Raw genomic sequence first — 18,759 nt, 5'->3', positions numbered from 1 at the left:
TAAGTGGGCAACAATATTATCCTCATCCGTGTGTAAATCCATCATACATGTCGATTCTATCAATTATCCTACCAAGTGTTTTACATACTATGAAGTGGCGGAAAACAGTGTTGCTACATTGGCGGATCCCGCAAAATGCCAACATTGTTTTTCTCCATTTAAACCCAGGGAGAGACCAAAAAATCCCGAGGGTCACGGTATTTTCTGAGACAAGCGATATTGATCCCATATCAGGGCCGGATTAAGGGGGTGACCACATGGGCCGCGGCCCATGGCGGCATATCTGATGGGCGGCAAAAATTTGCAATTTTTTAAAGTGTAGGTATAAAAAAAATCGGATTTATAAAACAAAATTACAAACGAGAAAAGGCGACAAAATCTCTCATTTCCTGACAGTATAGTAATTTCTAATTTTGTCGTCTCCTAGTGATGCAAGAGACAGCACCTTCAATAAGTCGAGTTAAGAGAGGGACCAAACACGCAATTTGGCCTGGAAGTTCCAGGCCAGTTTCCTTTCTAAGTCGCGTCGTTCCAGGCTGGAACGGCGCGACTGGTCGGCGCGGCGGCGGAAGTTAAAATCATTGATCCACATTTATGTTTGTTCTTTCATAATTTTATCGTTCATTTCTTATGAATGGAAGGCCTTGTCCATACAGAGATAGGTTTACGGAACTTAACTTTCGCGCAAAGTTCTGTGAACTTTTGCTAGTAGTGTTGACGGGGCTTTCCCAAAAAATGTGTTCAACACGAGTAAATGCGTCTTATGCACCCCTCCCCCGCTGACACGTTCATTTGATGGTTTTTATCGAGTTTCAAAACGAATGAGAAGGGGGCGGCAAGTAGGTGAATCCGGCTATGTGCCATGTGCTTTAGTTAGTTAGATCTTTTTAATCCAGACCATTTCGAAATAGATATTCCCAACACTGGAAAAGACTGCAAAATTTTTGTGTGGTGGTAGTGGTAAGTGGTATAAACTGCGATTTTGCCTTCTCTGCCTACACAAGTGAAAGACTTGACGATTAATATTGAGTTTTAAGCCTCTTTTGAGTGTCCGTAATCCTTTTCAGATTGACATAATCAATGCAATACGTAAATGATTTCCTTCATGAGACGAAGATACGCTGTTTCTCGAGATGTAATTGCGAGTAACACCGTAATCGCTAACATTTCACAAATCTCAGCAATACATTTCATTTTTTTTTCCGGAACTGAACTTTTTTCCTGAAGAGAGGGTCATTTGCGTTCGCGCGTCCTTTCTCACCTCAGTCTCCTCAGCGAATAAGACCCAAAATGAGCTTATTCGTTATACTGAGAAAAAGTACTTCTTTCTTTTACCACCCTGATCATAAAATGCGTCCATCATTTAAATGTTCCGTAGACAGAGATAACGGTAGTGGACTTACGCACTCTTACGTTTCAGCGTTCCAACTTTCAAATTCCCACATACCATTGTTGAATGTTTTTGTACTTCCCTAAAAATATTATTATTATGGAAGAACGCTGCACGCGTCTCATTGGCGGATCCAGCTAATTAGCAACATTGTCTTTTTTCCATTTAAACCTATGGAAATGAATCGATTCTTGGAGGAGCCAGGTGCTCCGACAAAAATCGATTATTTAGCATAGGGTTAAATGGAGGAAATCCGGTGTTGCCAAATTGCTGTCTCCACCTCTGACGCGTTTCGTGTAGTGCCAAGACACGATTTAGCAATAAGTAATGTTATGTATGGGCGTTAGTTCCAGTCCACTATTGCGGGAGGGGGAAGCAGGGGATGTACCCTCAGCGCAAGCATCCAAAAATTACGGTACATCATCTATTATTGAGAAAGGAAAAAATCAGAAAATGATGGGAGAGGAAAAATAAATAAGAAAAGAGAATTGAGGGTCAAGCCTAAAAGAGTGGTGAATTGGAGAAAATGCAATTTAATATTCGGAGAGCTCAACCCAAAGAACATCCAAAATGAAGAAAAAATAAAAAAATAGAAATAAATACCCAGAAAGTGATGCGTGAAAAAAGTCGAGTGTGAAAATTTCTGAGGGTGTTAAGTTTCTACTGCAAAAAATGGACGGCTTTTTTTATTCAAAAGCACGTTTTCGTTGCTGTCAATGGAACCTCCGATAAGTCAGATGCAGGAAATCGTTTCATAAACTGATAACAAAAGTTTGTGTGCACTGAGACATAATAACATTTTTATCCGCATTTTTTTGAAAGCCGCAAGTTGTCTATGAACAAAATTGATGACTTGCACTTTTTTCATCACCAACGGTAATTTCAACCAGATGTTGGGGATTATTTTCTTTAAAATCAAGTTTAATATGCATATTGCACTCTGTAATTGCATTCAGTAAGATAATAATATGCCGAAGGTGCGTACTTCGTGAAGATGCCCGACTGGGCAAAATGAATTAGCCAGTACTCATCAAAGTAAGCACCTTTGGCAAATTATTATCTTATTGATTTCTTCTATTTATTTGAGAAAACTATATTTTTTCTTACTATAATTTACTAAGTACAAAATTAGAGGTGCGGACTTGCAAGAGGCCACGAATTTCCCGTCGGCCTGTGCAAATTTTACATTGACACTTCAGCTGAGTGCACTGTATGATTGCGTTTCCACAGTACAGGTCAACTCTTTTTTTAAGTAAAACGAATGTGACGCATGTGGAAACAGGGAAATGCACGTTCGCACGCTGTATGCAGATTGTATGATTTTTCTGACGCATGACACTTTTCTGCCGGCGAGGTTTCGTTGAGATCCACACGCCATACGCTATGGAGTAAAAACCAAGTTTGTCCCAGTTGCAAAAAATTTTAATCAAAATCCAGAGCGGTTCTACGATTTTGTGCAAAATGCGGTTTGTCGGTGAAGTATCTTTGATGTTTCGCGGGAAAATGCACATAATTCGGACCGCTTTAACCAGGATTGGCCCAGCTGTAATTGCCGTCCTGATTTAACTCTTTTATATTTTAATTTTTTTTTTTTTACTCAAAACTACCGAACAGAAAGGTTTGAACTTCGTCAAGAATTTCTCCCGGATTATGAAGGGTTTAATCAAAACATTACAAGGCTACTAATAAGTGTTACATCGATTTCTGTTAAAAATAAATGAAACAAATGACCTAAGAGGAAATTACGGAACGTAATGTAGTAAGGGTGATTCTGGTTTTAGCTGTCCACATATCCCCCCCCCCCCCCACAAAAAAAACCTTCCCAGAGGGTAGGTGTTACACAAATTGTTACGTATAGGTTGGATAGTTCAACGAAACAAACGTGAAAAGTGTTTTTTTAGCGCGTCCATATTGATTCATCTGAGTTCGGGTGCGTAAGATTGACTCGAGTGCATCTCCGAAACGAGAATAAAATATTTTGATTTTCAAAAACGATCTCGTAGATGGAAATAAAAAGTCGAAACTTACTTACAAATTCGTGGCCCTTACAAAAAATTAAGCTACGCATTTCAGGAGGTAATCCCAGGTCACTAAAATCGGCAAAATGGTGAGTTTGGCAGATGCACCGACAGGGTAACTAATAGACACCAGGATTTTATTGGTTGTTATCGACACAAGAACCGGCGTGATGCGCTAGGGCACCATCCGTTCGGGAAAGCGCGTTTCACCCTCTTCCGCGGCCGCCACGAAACTAGTGGAAAACCGCCGCGCGTCGTTATGGCGGTTGGAAGAGCAAGCGGCAATGGCAGCGCGCGATAGACAACCGCGGCGTGTAGCGCGCTCGAGAATTTCACGATTAAACGCAACGCGCCCATAACTCTGAAATCTCATTTTATTTGCAAGAGCTTCCATGGAAATTTTGGTCCACTCATTCGTTTATTTTTGTGGGAGGAGGAAATCTCAGTCAGCCAAGAGGATCACTCAAGCGACAGGGGCGGATTTACCTACTTGCCGCCAATGGGCCGCCTGTATTTTGCCGCCATGGCCGCCTTTTTGCGTCCCACCTCGTTCGTTTTGAAACATCAATAAAAACCATCAAGTGAATGTGCCAGCCGCTGGCCGTGGTGGTGCATTAGCCCCACCGCGTTTACTCGTGTTGAACACATTTTTTGGGAAAGCCCTGTCTACACTACTAGCAAAAGTTAACCGAACTTTGCGCGAATGTTAAGTTTCGTAAACCTATCTCTGCGTGGACAAGTCCTTCCATTCATAAGAAATGAACGAAAAAATTATGAAAGAACAAACATAAATGTGGTTTAATGATTTCAACTTCCGCCGCGCAGACCGCACCGTGTTTGATGCAATGCGTGAAGTATTCACGCAGTCTTGTAGGCGCTATGCGTTTCACGCCGACCGCACTGCGTTTGGCACAATGCGTGAAGTATTCATGCATTCTTGTAGGCGCCTTTCGTTTCACGCTGACCGTATTGACCGCACTGTGTTTGATGCAATGCGTGAAGTATTTGTGCAGTCTTGTAGGAATGTAGGCGCTAATATGTGTTACATGACGACCACCGCGCCGAGGGCTTCTCCTTTTCATCTCAAGTCCTCCGTCATCATTTCTCTCTCAGTCGCGCCGTTCCTGGCCAAATTGCGTGTTTGGTCTCTCTCTTAACTCGATTAATTAAAGGTGCTGTCTCTTGTATCACCGAAAGACGACAAAATTAGAAATTACTATATACTCTCAGGAAATGAGAGATTTTGTTTGTAATTTTTTTCTAAATCCGATTTTTTTGTTATACCTACAGCAGCCTATAGTACGGAGTCCAAACGGATGATATAAATTACAGAGGGGGAGGTTTTATTTGCTCCTGCTACCATTGAACGGTGCTCGAGCGTTTAGGCTCAGTTGTGAAAAAAATGTTCATATGAGGGACTTGACGCATAAGTGCAGTTTTTGAAAAAAAACTGAGGTATTAATGATTTCTAGTAAAACTAGTCTTGATGCATATTTTGTGAGAAATTCGATCCCATATTCCAATTTTTAAGCATCAAAAAGTCAGTTTGAACTTTCTTTCCGCCATAAGGATCCATGACACTTCGAAACTTCAAAGGCGTATTTCTCAAAATAACAAGAACTTCACCTATTCGCCTTGTCCTCCTAGCCCCTCAGATGGCGTTTTTCCTCACCAAGGCAGAGATGATCTATGTTGATCGGAATGGGTTCGGAATTTGACTGTCTATCGATATCTTAGCATCCAAGGATGAAAAAACGGGGAACAAGGCTAAAAATACACAATTAATGAAACCCGAGACACCCGGCCACCACCATGTAGGGCTCAGGTTTTTTATCGTTTTTTCTTTTAAATTTGTATTGTTTCCGACTGAAAATGACTCAGTTTTGAGTCGAAACGTCTCGGGTTTCATTAATTGTGTATTTTTAGCCTTGTTTCCCGTTTTTTCATCCTTGTTTTTCCACCGTTATCATTGTCTTGGGCTGCTCTTAAAAATTTGTATCTATTAAGATAGATACAAATTTTGGAAATTTTGGACCATCTCATGGATGTCTTAGCATCCATGAGATGGTCAACACCCACAACCTACACCTTCAGCTTGGATAGGTTGTCCTCAGCGGACGTTGACGTCGCTTGGCAACGCGGCTGAGGGCGGCGCAGCGTCAAGGACGCGCATATCGAGGTGAGCGACCCTTACGTTGCCGCTTGCATATGTTATTTCCTTGGGCGCAAGGCGCGAGGCAGCGACCTGCATTGCACGACAACACGTTACCCAGCAGCTACATTATTACCCTGCCGACATAACCTCGGTCATAGAACCACTTCTCAAACCTTGTACCTTGAATACATCTCGCAGCCGTATTCACTGTTCGACCGTGCGAAGGAAGAACGCCGTGTGAACCTTCAGGCGTTGCCAAATTTCCTTCGGCAAATCACGAATTTTTGGGAAAATTCGTAAATATTTTCCCTCCGATTTTTCAGAATTTTTGTTTCGCAATTTTACCTAAAGCTCCTGAACATTTCAATGAAAAATTTTCCTAGCTTTCCTCAAAAATGAGCATTTTATCGAAGGTAATTTGGCAACTCTCGAATGTTCATACTGCGTTTTTCCTAGCACGGCAGTGTTGTTCTTCGAAAAGCTCTTTACTTTCCAGAGACCATAACTGCCGTGCTAAGGAAAAACGCCGTATGAGCATTCGAATGTTTCCAAATTGCCTCTCAGAACATTTTTATTTTTGAAGGAAGTTATAAATATTATTCTTTAAAAAATTTCAGATATTTTGGATCAAATTACGAACCAAATTCTCTGGAAAAACGGAAGTAAACTATTCACAAAGTTTTCGAAAATTTCATGTTTTATCAAATGAAATTTTGCAACTTCCGATGGCTTATACGGCGCTCTTCCTCAGCACGGCAGTTAAATGGTTTACATCGTGATTACGGAACGGACTCCGATAACGTAACTGCATAAAAATCACAACGTTTACGGAGCTTACGTAAAGCATTTTACGTGAGCAATATAGCCGAAAATAGGTTGGATCCGGTCTCGTTTTTCTTTCTGTCCCAATTCTCTTGACACCTCATCGGCAGCAAAGAGCGGAGTATAGCTAGTTCACGCCTCGCGCCATCGCGCCTTCAATTTTGCAGATGCAACACGGACATCCGTCAAGCACGAATAGTTGTATCTCTGCGCCTTCATAAATGCGCACCTTCTTTGCTCGATTTCCAGATTGTGTTTGTTTCCGTTGGATCCAACACGCATTGGAATGCATCACATCTGGAACTCTATCGCCATCTTGTTATTTTAAATTGTGCTCTTAAGGTCCCTTGAAAATCCAGAAGGTTCAATTTTACAGAAATCCCGAGCCGGGTGAAATTGACGCGAGAATCTAAAGGAGGTGGATGATAAAGTACCAGTATGTTATACAAAAAGGTGAACATTTCAACAAAAGTATTTCTTACCTTCAAAAATAGAGATGAAATAGATAATTTTGAAAACTACCAGAATCAATGTATTTAAATACGGGTCAATTTGACCCGACTTGAAACTTTGTTAAAAAAAAGTCCTGGGCATCTAGGGGTTGAACCCCATCATTTAGCCGTCAATTTTGTTATTTTTACAGTCATGTTGTAATCTCTGGGTGCGCGAATTAAATGAATGCCGTTTTTTCCCATATATGTTAATTCGCTCCGAACCCCTGGTTGTAAGTGTGGAACATTGAATTGCTACCAGAGCAACCCAACTCTCGATTTTTGTCCCTGAAAGGACCTACACGTTATCTGCCCTAACAGAATCCGTTCCTCTGTAGGTCTTTGCCCTTTCGAATAAAAACTGCGTGGGTCCGCCCATGCGGAACGTTTAGAGCATCTAGTGAAATCACTGCAGCGCAATACTGCCTTGCTTAGGAAGAACGCCGTAAGAACATTCGAGAGTTGCCAAATTCCCTTTGATGAAATGTGTATTTTTGAGGAAAATTATGAATATTTTTCCTTGAAATTTTCAGGAACTTTAGATCAAAACACTAACAAAATTCCCTGAAAAATTGGAAGAAGAATTATTCATAAGTTTACCGGGAAATTTTTGATTTATCAAAGGAAATTTGGCAACGCCTGAGGGTTCATACGGCGTTTTCCTTAGCACGGCAGAATAGCAGTGGCGTCTTCGTAGATTGAGTTGAGCCGAGTAGTTTAAACGGTAGTGGGTGCAGACGGAGGTTGCCAGTTGAGCGCATAATTCACGTGATTACCACCAGCGGTGATTTTTGGAAGTTTGCAATACTGTTTTCTCTCCACAAATCTCTAATGAATAATCGATTCTAAGTGAGTGCTTTGATGATGTCGATTACTTTCCACGCATTTAAATGGACGAAACCCGGCGTTGCTATAACTTGCGGAAAGCTCTACCGACTTCGACTGCAACACAAACGACGACATCGTTCGTTAACTTGGCTAAATCGGGACCTGCATGCGTATCATCACCATAAACTCCGGACAGCACGTACCGCGTAATATGCACATCCGTCGCAGAGCTAATCGCGCACCTTCCTCAAATCGGGTTTCGCGATGCCATATTTTTTTTTAAAGAGAAAAGAAAAAAAGTTTTTCCCCTCTGGATATTGCATAGTAGAACATAACAAAAATACTCTTCTATCCAAGTAGCATAGTGATCGCGATAAGTTGCGATTTTATCGGAAAATGTATCGCGATTTTAGACGTAGATTTATTGCAATATTATCGGGTAAAAAATTGCGATTTCATTACATATAATTTCGCAAACAAATCGCGACTTTATCGACGGCGATTTCTCGCAATATTATTGGACAAAAAATCGAGATAGATCGCGATAAAATTTCGATTTCATCAAACGCGGTTTTAAAGAAATAAAATTGCGACAAAATCGATGAGAATAGGTCAGATATAGATGATCCTAGCGATTTTATCGCCAAAAAATCGTATTCTAATATAAAAATATCGCGATTTTTTCGTTACAAAATGCTACTTGGGTAAGCGATGATACCATACTCTCAATTTTTATTTTTTGGTCACATCGGTGCTCCTTTCGTGTGGATGGTCAGATTTTTTGAGGAAAAAATCCGAGATGGGTGCGGATTCTGGGAGTTGAGAAAATGAAAACGAAGAGGTCCGAAAATTTAAACCTGGGCAACGAGAACACACTTCGGAGAGATTGGAGGACCAAGGTCCAAGGGTCATAAACCTGACATCGAGGCTGTTTCCCACAGTTCACACCCCTCGTGGAGGAAGCGTGAATGAAGAGTACACCTGTTACCGCGAGGTCATTGACAAGTTGTGGACTCATTAATAATGCACGGGTCAATCCTTTTAGCCACGCGGCTGACTAACTCTGGACTTTCACTACACACACTCACGCCCTCTTTCGCACAGACATGAGAAAAAGTCCACTACCACTACCACTGCCATCAGTTTACGGACTAGCATTGTGGCTCCGAAACCGCTTACATTTTTGGCAGTTTAATTCTCTTATTATTCTCTTACACGGACCTGGTGAGAAAAACTATTTACCTCGGTGAAAGCAAATTTTGGGACTATTTGGCACCTTCTTTTTATAATGAGAACGATGAACTTTCAAAACGAACTAAGTGCCAATTTTGAAAAAAGCGATGCTAAAACACGGTGGATTTATTCCATTCGCCTTTTCTCTTGTGTTCTCCATTTTTGGCCGATATTGGGGAGAGGAGGATACCTTATTCTGACGTCTTTTCGGTAGGGGATTTTAGGGTATCTAATAGGTACTTGACATGAAGAAAGGGAGCAAAAAGTCGGTAAAAGTACGTAACATCATTTATGAACGGATTCTTTTTTCTATTCAAACCCTCCTTTTTACTTTTATTTTTAATTCTATTAAACCGGATCTGCAAAAAGGGTTCTTCCTTGAATTTAAATTTTGAGTCTCACAGAGGCAGAAAATATTGTTATTTTGGCGTAAATTTGACCCTGAAAGCTAAAAATTTGAAGGAGATTGACGTCCTGGGGCTCGAGACAAAGTTTTTACGTTACAGATGAGGGTGATTTAAGTTTTTGAAAAAAGTTAAGGGTTTCTCCCGGAAAGTAAAGTCCCTTTTCACAGACCCGGCCACTTTTTTTCTCTAAAAGAAATCAGAAACACATTTTTTGACGAGCGAGTGATTTGGCTATTTCAAGTTTTCCATTATTCTTCACATTCAATGCCACGTAGCTCTACGCCGGCAAACGTGGCGAGAGCTCTTCAGCCATGCTAAGGAAGAACGCCGTATGAGCCTTCGAAGGTTGCCACATTTCCTTCAATAGAAATAAAATTTACTGCGAAAATTGTGAATAATTTTCTACGAAATTTTTAGACAATTTTATACGCTATTTATTCGAAAATATCTGAAAATTTCAAGGAAAAACATGCATAACTTTCTACATAATACATGTTTTACCCGGGAAAATTCGGCGACTCTCGAATGTTCATACAGCGTTCTTCCTTCGCACGGCAGTATTGCTGTTGGGGACTCTTGAATAAATCTTTAATGAGAGGATGCGTCGCGAATTCAAGGTCGAAACACTCTCCTGCGCCCCAGTCATTCAGCAAACACAATTAGCGGCCGACGCATTAAATAAAAGCGGAAATCGGGCACCGGCACCGATTCCTATACATTCCGGTGGCGTGGTGTGCTTTACGATATATCGATTGATTTGTCATTTGAACCTATGAAAAAGGATCGATTAACAGGGTGTTCGCAGCGAACACCTTAATAATCGATTCTTTACAACGGATTCAAATGGGGAAATATCGATAGTCGATTATTCACGCCACGCCACTGATACATTCGCGTCATCCATCCTGCCGCGTTGAGGAGGAACGCCGTATGAGGACTCAAAATTCTGCCAAATTTACTCCGACAAAATATCTACAATTTGTTACGTAAATAATCGATTATCGATATTCCCCCATTCGAATTTGTGATAGAGAATCTACTATAATGGTTCGTTGAGAACACCCTGTTTATCGATCCTTTTCCATAGAGTTAGATGGCAGATCAATCGATGTATCGCATAGCACGCCACGCCTCCGGCTGTTTAAGTCCACAGGAATAGCGACCATAACAACTCAGAATTGAATGACTGTTGCTAGAGCCTAGATGAGTGTTCTACAAGAGTTTGCGAACAGAAACCGCTAAAAAATGCCAAAACCCAACCAGAGGTAAGGTGGTTTGAAATTACAGGTTTAAACAATGTAGTTTCGCGGTGAAATTATTCAAATTTCGATACACCATTCTCAGAGCACAAATCGGCCTAATTCAGAGGCAGCAAGGTGGCAAGGTTTTCAAAGGTTGGCTGTTATTTCGATATGTCCGTTCTCACCCCATATACAGGGTTATTCAAAATTCACGCACCACTGGCCACGAGGGGGGTGGCCATGCATTTGAAATTTTTGAGTTGTACCCTCCCCCTCCCCCTGAGGGGGTCAAAAACTAGAAAGTGCTTAAAAAATTTACCTCTCAATATGAAGAAAAATGTCACAAACGGCAAATCGATATCTTAATTAGAACTAAAGTTATGGCCAGTGGTGCGTGACTTTTGAATAACCCTGTAGGTACTCTAATTCACAAATTTGCTAGAAAATTTGTAATTAGCACAGGAAATTTGGCACCGGCCTCATACTGCGTTTCTCCTCAGTTCGGCAAACTTGTCAGAGCGACTGACGAACCATACCGACGACCTATCGACCGTCACCTTCATCGATGCGATGCCTTTATCGATCAAGGTCATTTAACAATGAACTGGTTATCGATGGTTGACCCGCTCCGCTGAAAAGGGGGACGTTAAAAATTCACCGGCTAGAGTGTTGAAATTAAATTGATTGGGGAGGAGGATTTGGTCGCGGAAATGTGAATGAACGCCGAGACGAATTGGAGATCCGGCGCCTCGCAATCAGATAGATCGATTATCGATATTTCCCCACTTGAAGCTATGGTGAAGAATCGATTAATAAGGCGTTCGTTGCGAACACCCTGTCAATCGATCCTTTTCCATAGGTTCAAATGCAGATCAATTATTGATATATCGACGGTGAAACTACCAAACCACGTATCTCGTTTGCGGTGTTTAAAAATCTACGCTCACATTTTATTTTTTTGAAGTAGACCAAATCAATATCATTCCTTGAAATTTTCACAGAATTTTTTCCGCACGAAGCGGAAAAATCACAGAAATTTTCAAGACTGGACGTTAAGTAGTTTTTCATTTAAAAAATAAAGTATGACAGGAAGTCTGCGACGTCGCAAACCGAGATACGTGGTTTGGTAGTTTCACCGTCGATATCGCAAAGCACGTAACGCCATTGTTCACTGGAAAAAAAAACACATTGGATCTAGAGTCCAGATTTTTGAAAACATTGACAAGAAAAAGGACTCTTGATTCAATCAGATTTAAGCTTAAATCAAAAGGAAATCCGCTCAAATTAAGAGGCTTCGTTCTTGATTTAAGCTTAAATCTGATTAAATCCAGAGTATTTTTTCTTGTCGATGTTTTTAAGAGTCTGGACTCTAGATCCAATGTGGTTTTTCTTCCAGTGTTTGCCATTAAATTACGCGCTGTTGGTAAGTTTCAGGTTCATACTATATCGAGAAAGAGGCGTGCCTTTCGTCTCATTTCGGGGTGTCCCTGCATTTTTGGCAGCAGAACACCTTGTTGAGAGAGGTCTATGGGATACTAAAAGGAATTCCGTCAAGGGGGATTTGTGGCTTTCTCCTAGCTCTAAAAAGGAGCTCATACGAGGTTTCTGTTGCCTAGAAGGGGGTCCGGGGGCCATTTTCGAAAAATTGTGTAAAATTGCGTCGTCTTAGGAGCAATTGAGGCATTTTTGGTGATAGGGCGTATGCGACTTCTGTCACCGGTAAGATTGTGTAACGTACTGCGACGTAGTTTTCTATAGTTGCATGTAACTTGTCCGACAGTTCTGCTATGAATTTTTCCCTGAATCTGCTCCGAGTTTTTCCGCAATATTGTAAGGAAGTAGATCGACTGTGAATGAATTTCATCTGCCGCAAAAGCTATACAAAATTGTACAATCTTAGCAGCATCCTAAGCTTCATACGCCCTTTTATCGAAAAATGCCTCAGTTTTGAGCTGTTCGTACCAACAAATTAATCGAATTTAAACTTCAAAGGTGAATAACCTCTGTGCTGTACGGCTAATTTATTCCTGAGACTAGCAGTCAATGGTACATACATTTGGAGAGACATTAAACGAGAGGAAAAAACATTTGAAAATGAGGCACCCTTAACATTCTGTGCTCTGTTTCAATGTAAAAATAATTTAGTCCGTAATTTTTTTTACTTTGACAAACTAAGCCGGCAGGATGTAAATTGAATGGAATTTTAATGTTGAAAATAATGTGAAAAAATCTAAGAAATCTAGGAGCCATAAGATTAGACTCCTGGCAAAGGATCGAAAAAATAAATGAAATTCTCAGATATTGCCCTGGATGTCAAAAATGTGTCTGCTCACCTAGAGGTGCTATTCGATTTCTTTCTACGGTAACTTTAGATTCTGGGAATGCGAACTTAACAAAGATGACAGTCAAGGTATGTTAGTAAGTAAGGGTACGTAAGGTCAGGGATCGCCGGACACATTTTTAACACCCTCGATGCTACAGCATATTATCTTTTCATGAATTAACCGAAGGTGTGCATACATATTACCAGGGACGAATCATTAGGTTTACTAATTTTACTCCTAGCGAATTAATTATCACGATGGAAGCCCAGGGGGAAAAGCAGTGAGCTCAAGGTAATCAATTTTTGACACTAACGAGAGGTTGTGCAGTCACTTAATACAGAAATAAGTGGTGGGGAAAGCGTTGATGAAACAATGTTTAAGTCGAATAATACATGAGCTGAGGCATGAAAGGGTGCGGGTGTGCTTATACCGCGGCTGTTCCATGACCCGCGATTAACGGCAGGAGACTCGAACGCAATACTAGAAAAGTAAACTAAAATTTTACATCGACACAGTACACACAATTTTATTGTAGCTCAATCATCAATGTGCTTTGACGTCACTGGTTTGAACGTGATTACTGCCGCGCTAGGGAAAAACGCCGTATGAACATTCGAGAGTTGCCAAATTTCCGTCGATAAAATGCTTATTTTTGAGGAAAGCTAGAAATATTTTTCCTTGAAATTTTCGGGAACTTTAGGTAAAACTGCGAACTAATATTATCTGAAAAATTGGAGGAAAAATATTTAAAAATTTTCCTGAAAATTCGTGATTTGCCGAAGAAAATTTGGCAACGCTTGAAGGTTCATACGGCGTTTTTCCTTAGCACGGCAGATTAGCCGCCTTCTGCGTGGATGTGTTATTATTCACTTTTATTTTCATTCTGCTAAAATGACAACAAAACATGTTAATTCACGTTAATAGCAAAGGTGTGAATGCCGAGAGAGTGTATTGTAATCACTTAATGTCTCTTTAATCTCAAAATTGATCATTATGTGTTCGATTCACTGCCTTTTTCTTATCTCTGCCTTATAATCTCTCATCAGTCGTCGAAAAAGGAAAAATGAGAAGAAGAAAACAGTTTGTGGTGGGTGTCAAGGTCGCAGTCATTTGATATGCAAACCGCACGGTTTAACACCCACTCCGACTGAAATTTAATCAGTGAAAAACACTCGAGGAAAATATTAATTTCGGTTAAACTGGACCGATTCATCGGAGCAAACAAGCAACTCAATACTCTCCTCTCTGGTAGGATTGTAAAGAACTCCAAAATATTTCGTCATTAAGTGGGTAATAGGTTAAAGCTACTTTGCGCCTTCTGGAAAATCACGAATTTTCAGAAAAATTCGTCAATATTTTTCCTCCGATTTTTCGGATAATTTTGTTCGCAATTCTACCTAAAGTTCCTGAAAATTTTAAGGAAAAATATTCTTAAGCTTTCCTCAAAAATAAGCATTTTTGAGGAGGAAATTTGGCAACTCTCGAATGTTCATACGGCGATTTGAAGCGGTTCAAAACGCCGTATGAGCCTCCAGGCGTTGCCAAATTTCCTTCGATAAATACCGAATTTGCAGGGAAAATTTTGAATGCATTTTTACGAATTTTCCAGACAATTTTGTTCGCAATTTTATCGAAAACGTCTGATAATCTCAAGAAAAATACGCATTTTCTTTAAAAATACATGTTTTACCCGGGGCAATTTGGCAACTCTCGATTGTTCATCCGACGTTCTTCCTTAGCACGGCTGGAGTACACTGGAAAACAAAACACGTTGGATCTAGAGTCCAGACTCTTAAAAACACCGGCAGGAAAAAATACTCTTGATTCAATCAGATTAAAGCTTAAATCAAGAACCAAGTCTCTTAATTTGAGCGGATTTCCTTTTGATTTAAGCTTAAATCTGATTGAATCAAGAGTCCTTTTTCTTGTCAATGTTTTCAAAAATCTGGACTCTAGATCCAATGTGTTTTTTTTTCCAGTGAACAATGGCGTTACGTGCTTTGCGATATCGACGGTGAAACTACCAAACCACGTATCTCGGTTTGCGACGTCGCAGACTTCCTGTCATACTTTATTTTTTAAATGAAAAACTACTTAACGTCCAGTCTTGAAAATTTCTGTGATTTTTCCGCTTCGTGCGGAAAAAATTCTGTGAAAATTTCAAGGAATGATATTGATTTGGTCTACTTCAAAAAAATAAAATGTGAGCGTAGATTTTTAAACACCGCAAACGAGATACGTGGTTTGGTAGTTTCACCGTCGATATATCAATAATTGATCTGCATTTGAACCTATGGAAAAGGATCGATTGACAGGGTGTTCGCAACGAACGCCTTATTAATCGATTCTTCACCATAGCTTCAAGTGGGGAAATATCGATAATCGATCTATCTGATTGCGAGGCGCCGGATCTCCAATTCGTCTCGGCGTTCATTCACATTTCCGCGACCAAATCCTCCTCCCCAATCAATTTAATTTCAACACTCTAGCCGGTGAATTTTTAACGTCCCCCTTTTCAGCGGAGCGGGTCAACCATCGATAACCAGTTCATTGTTAAATGACCTTGATCGATAAAGGCATCGCATCGATGAAGGTGACGATCGATTTCCTTTTGATTTAAGCTTAAATCTGATTGAATCAAGAGTCCTTTTTCTTGTCCATGTTTTCAAGAGTCTGGACTCTAGATCCAATGTGTTTTTTTCCAGTGTACTTTGCGCCTTCTGGAAAATCAAGAATTTTCAGGAAAATTTGTCAATATTTTTCCTCCAATTTTTCGGATAATTTTGTTCGCGATTCTACCTAAAGTTCCTGAAAATTTCAAGGAAAAATATTCATAAGCTTTCCTCAAAAATAAGCATTTTCTCGAAGGAAATTCGGCAACTCTCGAATGTTCATACGGCGTTTTCCCTTAGCACGGCTGCACTGCCGTGCTAAGGGAGAACGCCGTATGAACATACGAGAGTTGGCAAATTTCCCTGGATAAAACATGTACTTTTGACGACATTCATGCACATTTTTCTTTGAAATTTCCAGATATATTAGATTAAATTGCGTACGTTATTGTCTGAAAATTTTGGAAAAAAAATATTCACAATTTCCCCAGTAAATTCGGTTTTTATCAAAGAAAATTTTGGAACGTCTTAAGGTTCATACGGCGTTCTTCCTTAGCACGGCTGCAGTAATCGGACCAATGCACTTTCAACGAAGCGCCATCACCGGGTGGTTTCATTCAGATTCGGAGTATCGGAGTCGTGGAGTCGTCATGTCAGTCAGTCGGCCATCGTAACGGTAACTCCTCGCACTTTCTACCTCGGGTGCTGCTCACTTTTTGTCGGCCGTCCCGGTCAATGAAATGACGAGACACACCGACACCGCATCCAATCCGCACCTTGGGCTCCGTCATAAATTCACGGTTTGCCAGACTAATGGATCTTTTGACACAGATTTCGTTCCGCCTAAGAGCTAGCCCCGTTTAAACGTTTCAGGCGCTCCGAGACGGAAAGACTTCGGACGTTCTTAAGCCCGTGTTTAACTTTTTTTCAAGCACTGGAAAAAAAAGACGTTGGATCTTGAGTTCAGACTCTTGAAAACATGGACGAAAAAAGTACTCTTGATTCAATCGGATTTTTGCTTAAATCAAAAGGAAATCCGCTCAAATTGAGAGGTTTGGTTCTTGATTTAAGCTTAAATCTGATTGAATCGAGAGTATTTTTTCTTGTCGATGTTTTTAAGAGTCTAGACTCTAGATCCAATGTGTTTTTTTCTCCAGTGTGCGGCAAAATTTCATTAATTTTGAAAACTGCTCCTAAAGTGAGAGGCTCTTTTTTCTTCCTTTCTTCATTTTTTTTTTTTTTTTTTTTTTTTTTTTTTTTTTTTTGCGTGGGTGTGTTCATTTTTAACAGTAACTCTTTGCGAAGATCAAAGAAAATGATCCATTGGTACAATTCGCGCCTCATACGAACAGTTTCGATTTGCCGTTGACTGTAGGTCTCAATATCGAGGAATACGGTATGTCAGCTAACCAGGAGAGGGCCAGGGGAGGGCTTTATTATACAGTCCACCACGACCAAAGGTTCCCTAACCCTCAATTTTCTTACTACCAGTTCCTTTATCACCAATAGCATTGGAGCTCTTTGATCTTTCTTTTCATCTTTCTGTTGCAGTTAGTTCTACCGTTCTATACAGGGCCGCTTTCTATAATTTTGGTGGCTGTTTATCGACATGAAATACATGCCCCTATATATATGAGCCCGTTCTGTTTAGTTTAACTCGCCGCGGCCCGTATAAAGTGGGTTTTATGGGGCGCAAAGCGCCCTCTAGGTCTTGGAATGGGTAGCAGATAGGGAATGTGCTCCTCGTACATTTATAAAGGTTCCGAAAATTAGATTTCACGATCATAATTGAGAGTGAAAAATCCATGCACTAAACTACTTACAAGTTTTTCCTCCGCTTAGGCGTTAACTGTAAGAGGTCCCACTGAAAATTACACTGAAATCCCGCGTAACTTCACACTTGACACTAGTCAGTACCTAAAATCTTTTTCTTTTCACAACCGATTTGGCAAACTTTCGAGAGAGTGCGACACGGAAACTCGGTACAAACTACCGGGAAAACTTGTTCAGTGCGCGTGCCGGCGTAAAAAAAGTTAGGAGTCACTTAGTGATCGGTGACAGCAATGGGATTTTAAAAAACGCGATTCGTGAAAAAATTTAAAAGCAACGAGACAGACTCGACGATAGTAGGATGGTTGAGAACAGTGCTATTTCGCCTTCAATTTCCCAGATAGGCCAGAAAGCATCCTCCGTGTAGCAATAGTTGCCTCCTCAAGGATCTGCGCCCTGCGTTGTTTACAAATACTGGCTCGCAGTAAATGTACCAAACTCCGACCTGATGATTTTGATGTTAAGTTTGCTTTTTTTTAAAAAGCTTCACAAATGATATAAAATTAACTAAGTAACGTCACTTCAAGTGGAGCTTTGTTCCTCTAGCGTGTACACGAAAAAATGCCACTGCGGTCAGTCGTAAATATCCGCACACGATCAACTTTTAGGCCTCACGATCCACAGATTTCCACTACACTTGATTTAATGTAGCTGCTGATTACTGTGATTCTGTACAAGTAATAAAATCACTGATTGCTCGATAATTGTATGGCACTTTGAAAGCACTCACTGTTCACGCAGCCGGTAACGCCGACTGTCCGTAACGGAAACGGACTTGCAACGGAGGTGCATCGTTCGGACGATGGCATTTCTAGACCCGGAGAGGATTCGAACCGTACTGAAAACCATATGAAAACAGCTCCGAGTTGCGGGCCCCGGCTTCTCTGCGGACCGCGGGAAGGAGGCGCCTCCGTACCCCCCCCCCCCCCCCCCCCAGCCCCCGGGTCCGGAATACCTGAACGTGGGTCACGTGACCTGCGGCGGGCCTCGGGATTACGCAACCAGCCGCAGCGTGATGCTGGTCTATTCTCCTCGGCTCCCCTGTGGACCGCAAGCTTTTTCGTCGCGTTGCCGCATATCAATTCAAAAATACGTACGAGGGGTCAGTGTCAGAGGGGCTAAATCGCGCGTGGCAACGTTGCGAAATTGTACCTGAGCCCTAATGTTTTTAACCATGACGGTTGCACGTTATATATTAGAATATTTAGGAAATTTTCGATCAGGTACAAATTAAATTGAAAAAAAAATTTGAAAAAATGAAAATGGAGTCTGAAAAATGACATGACAGTATTAGAAATTGTGAATCACACAAATGAAAAATTAGGTTGGTACTTCTATGTTTGTTTTTTTTTTTTTTTTTATTAAAGCGAGTTGAAGGATTTCTATGTTTTTTTCTTATTGAAGTGAG

General features: G+C 40.7%; 1 protein-coding gene across 3 annotated transcripts in view; it reads right to left on the bottom strand.

The window, feature by feature from the left end:
* The window catches only part of Mipp1 (Multiple inositol polyphosphate phosphatase 1), a 35,772-nt gene extending 17,564 nt beyond the window's left edge, over positions 1–18,208 (bottom strand). The window contains exon 1 of one of the 3 annotated variants that reach the window (XM_019051871.2): positions 17,345–18,208. Coding sequence is in view for 1 of the 3 variants with exons in the window: in XM_019051870.2 (XP_018907415.2) it covers positions 3,419–3,458 (40 nt within the window). In the remaining 2 variants the exon portion in view is untranslated. Of the gene's footprint in view, positions 1–3,418; positions 3,681–17,344 lie in introns of those variants that run through there. The other 2 variants (XM_019051870.2, XM_019051872.2) reach the window with 2 other exon arrangements.
* Between the last annotated feature and the right edge of the window lie 551 nt (positions 18,209–18,759).

Source organism: Bemisia tabaci, chromosome 2 (assembly GCF_918797505.1).
Source record: "Bemisia tabaci chromosome 2, PGI_BMITA_v3".
In the NCBI taxonomy this organism is placed as follows: Eukaryota; Metazoa; Arthropoda; class Insecta; order Hemiptera; family Aleyrodidae; genus Bemisia; species Bemisia tabaci.
This window is presented reverse-complemented; position numbering and strand designations above follow the sequence as displayed.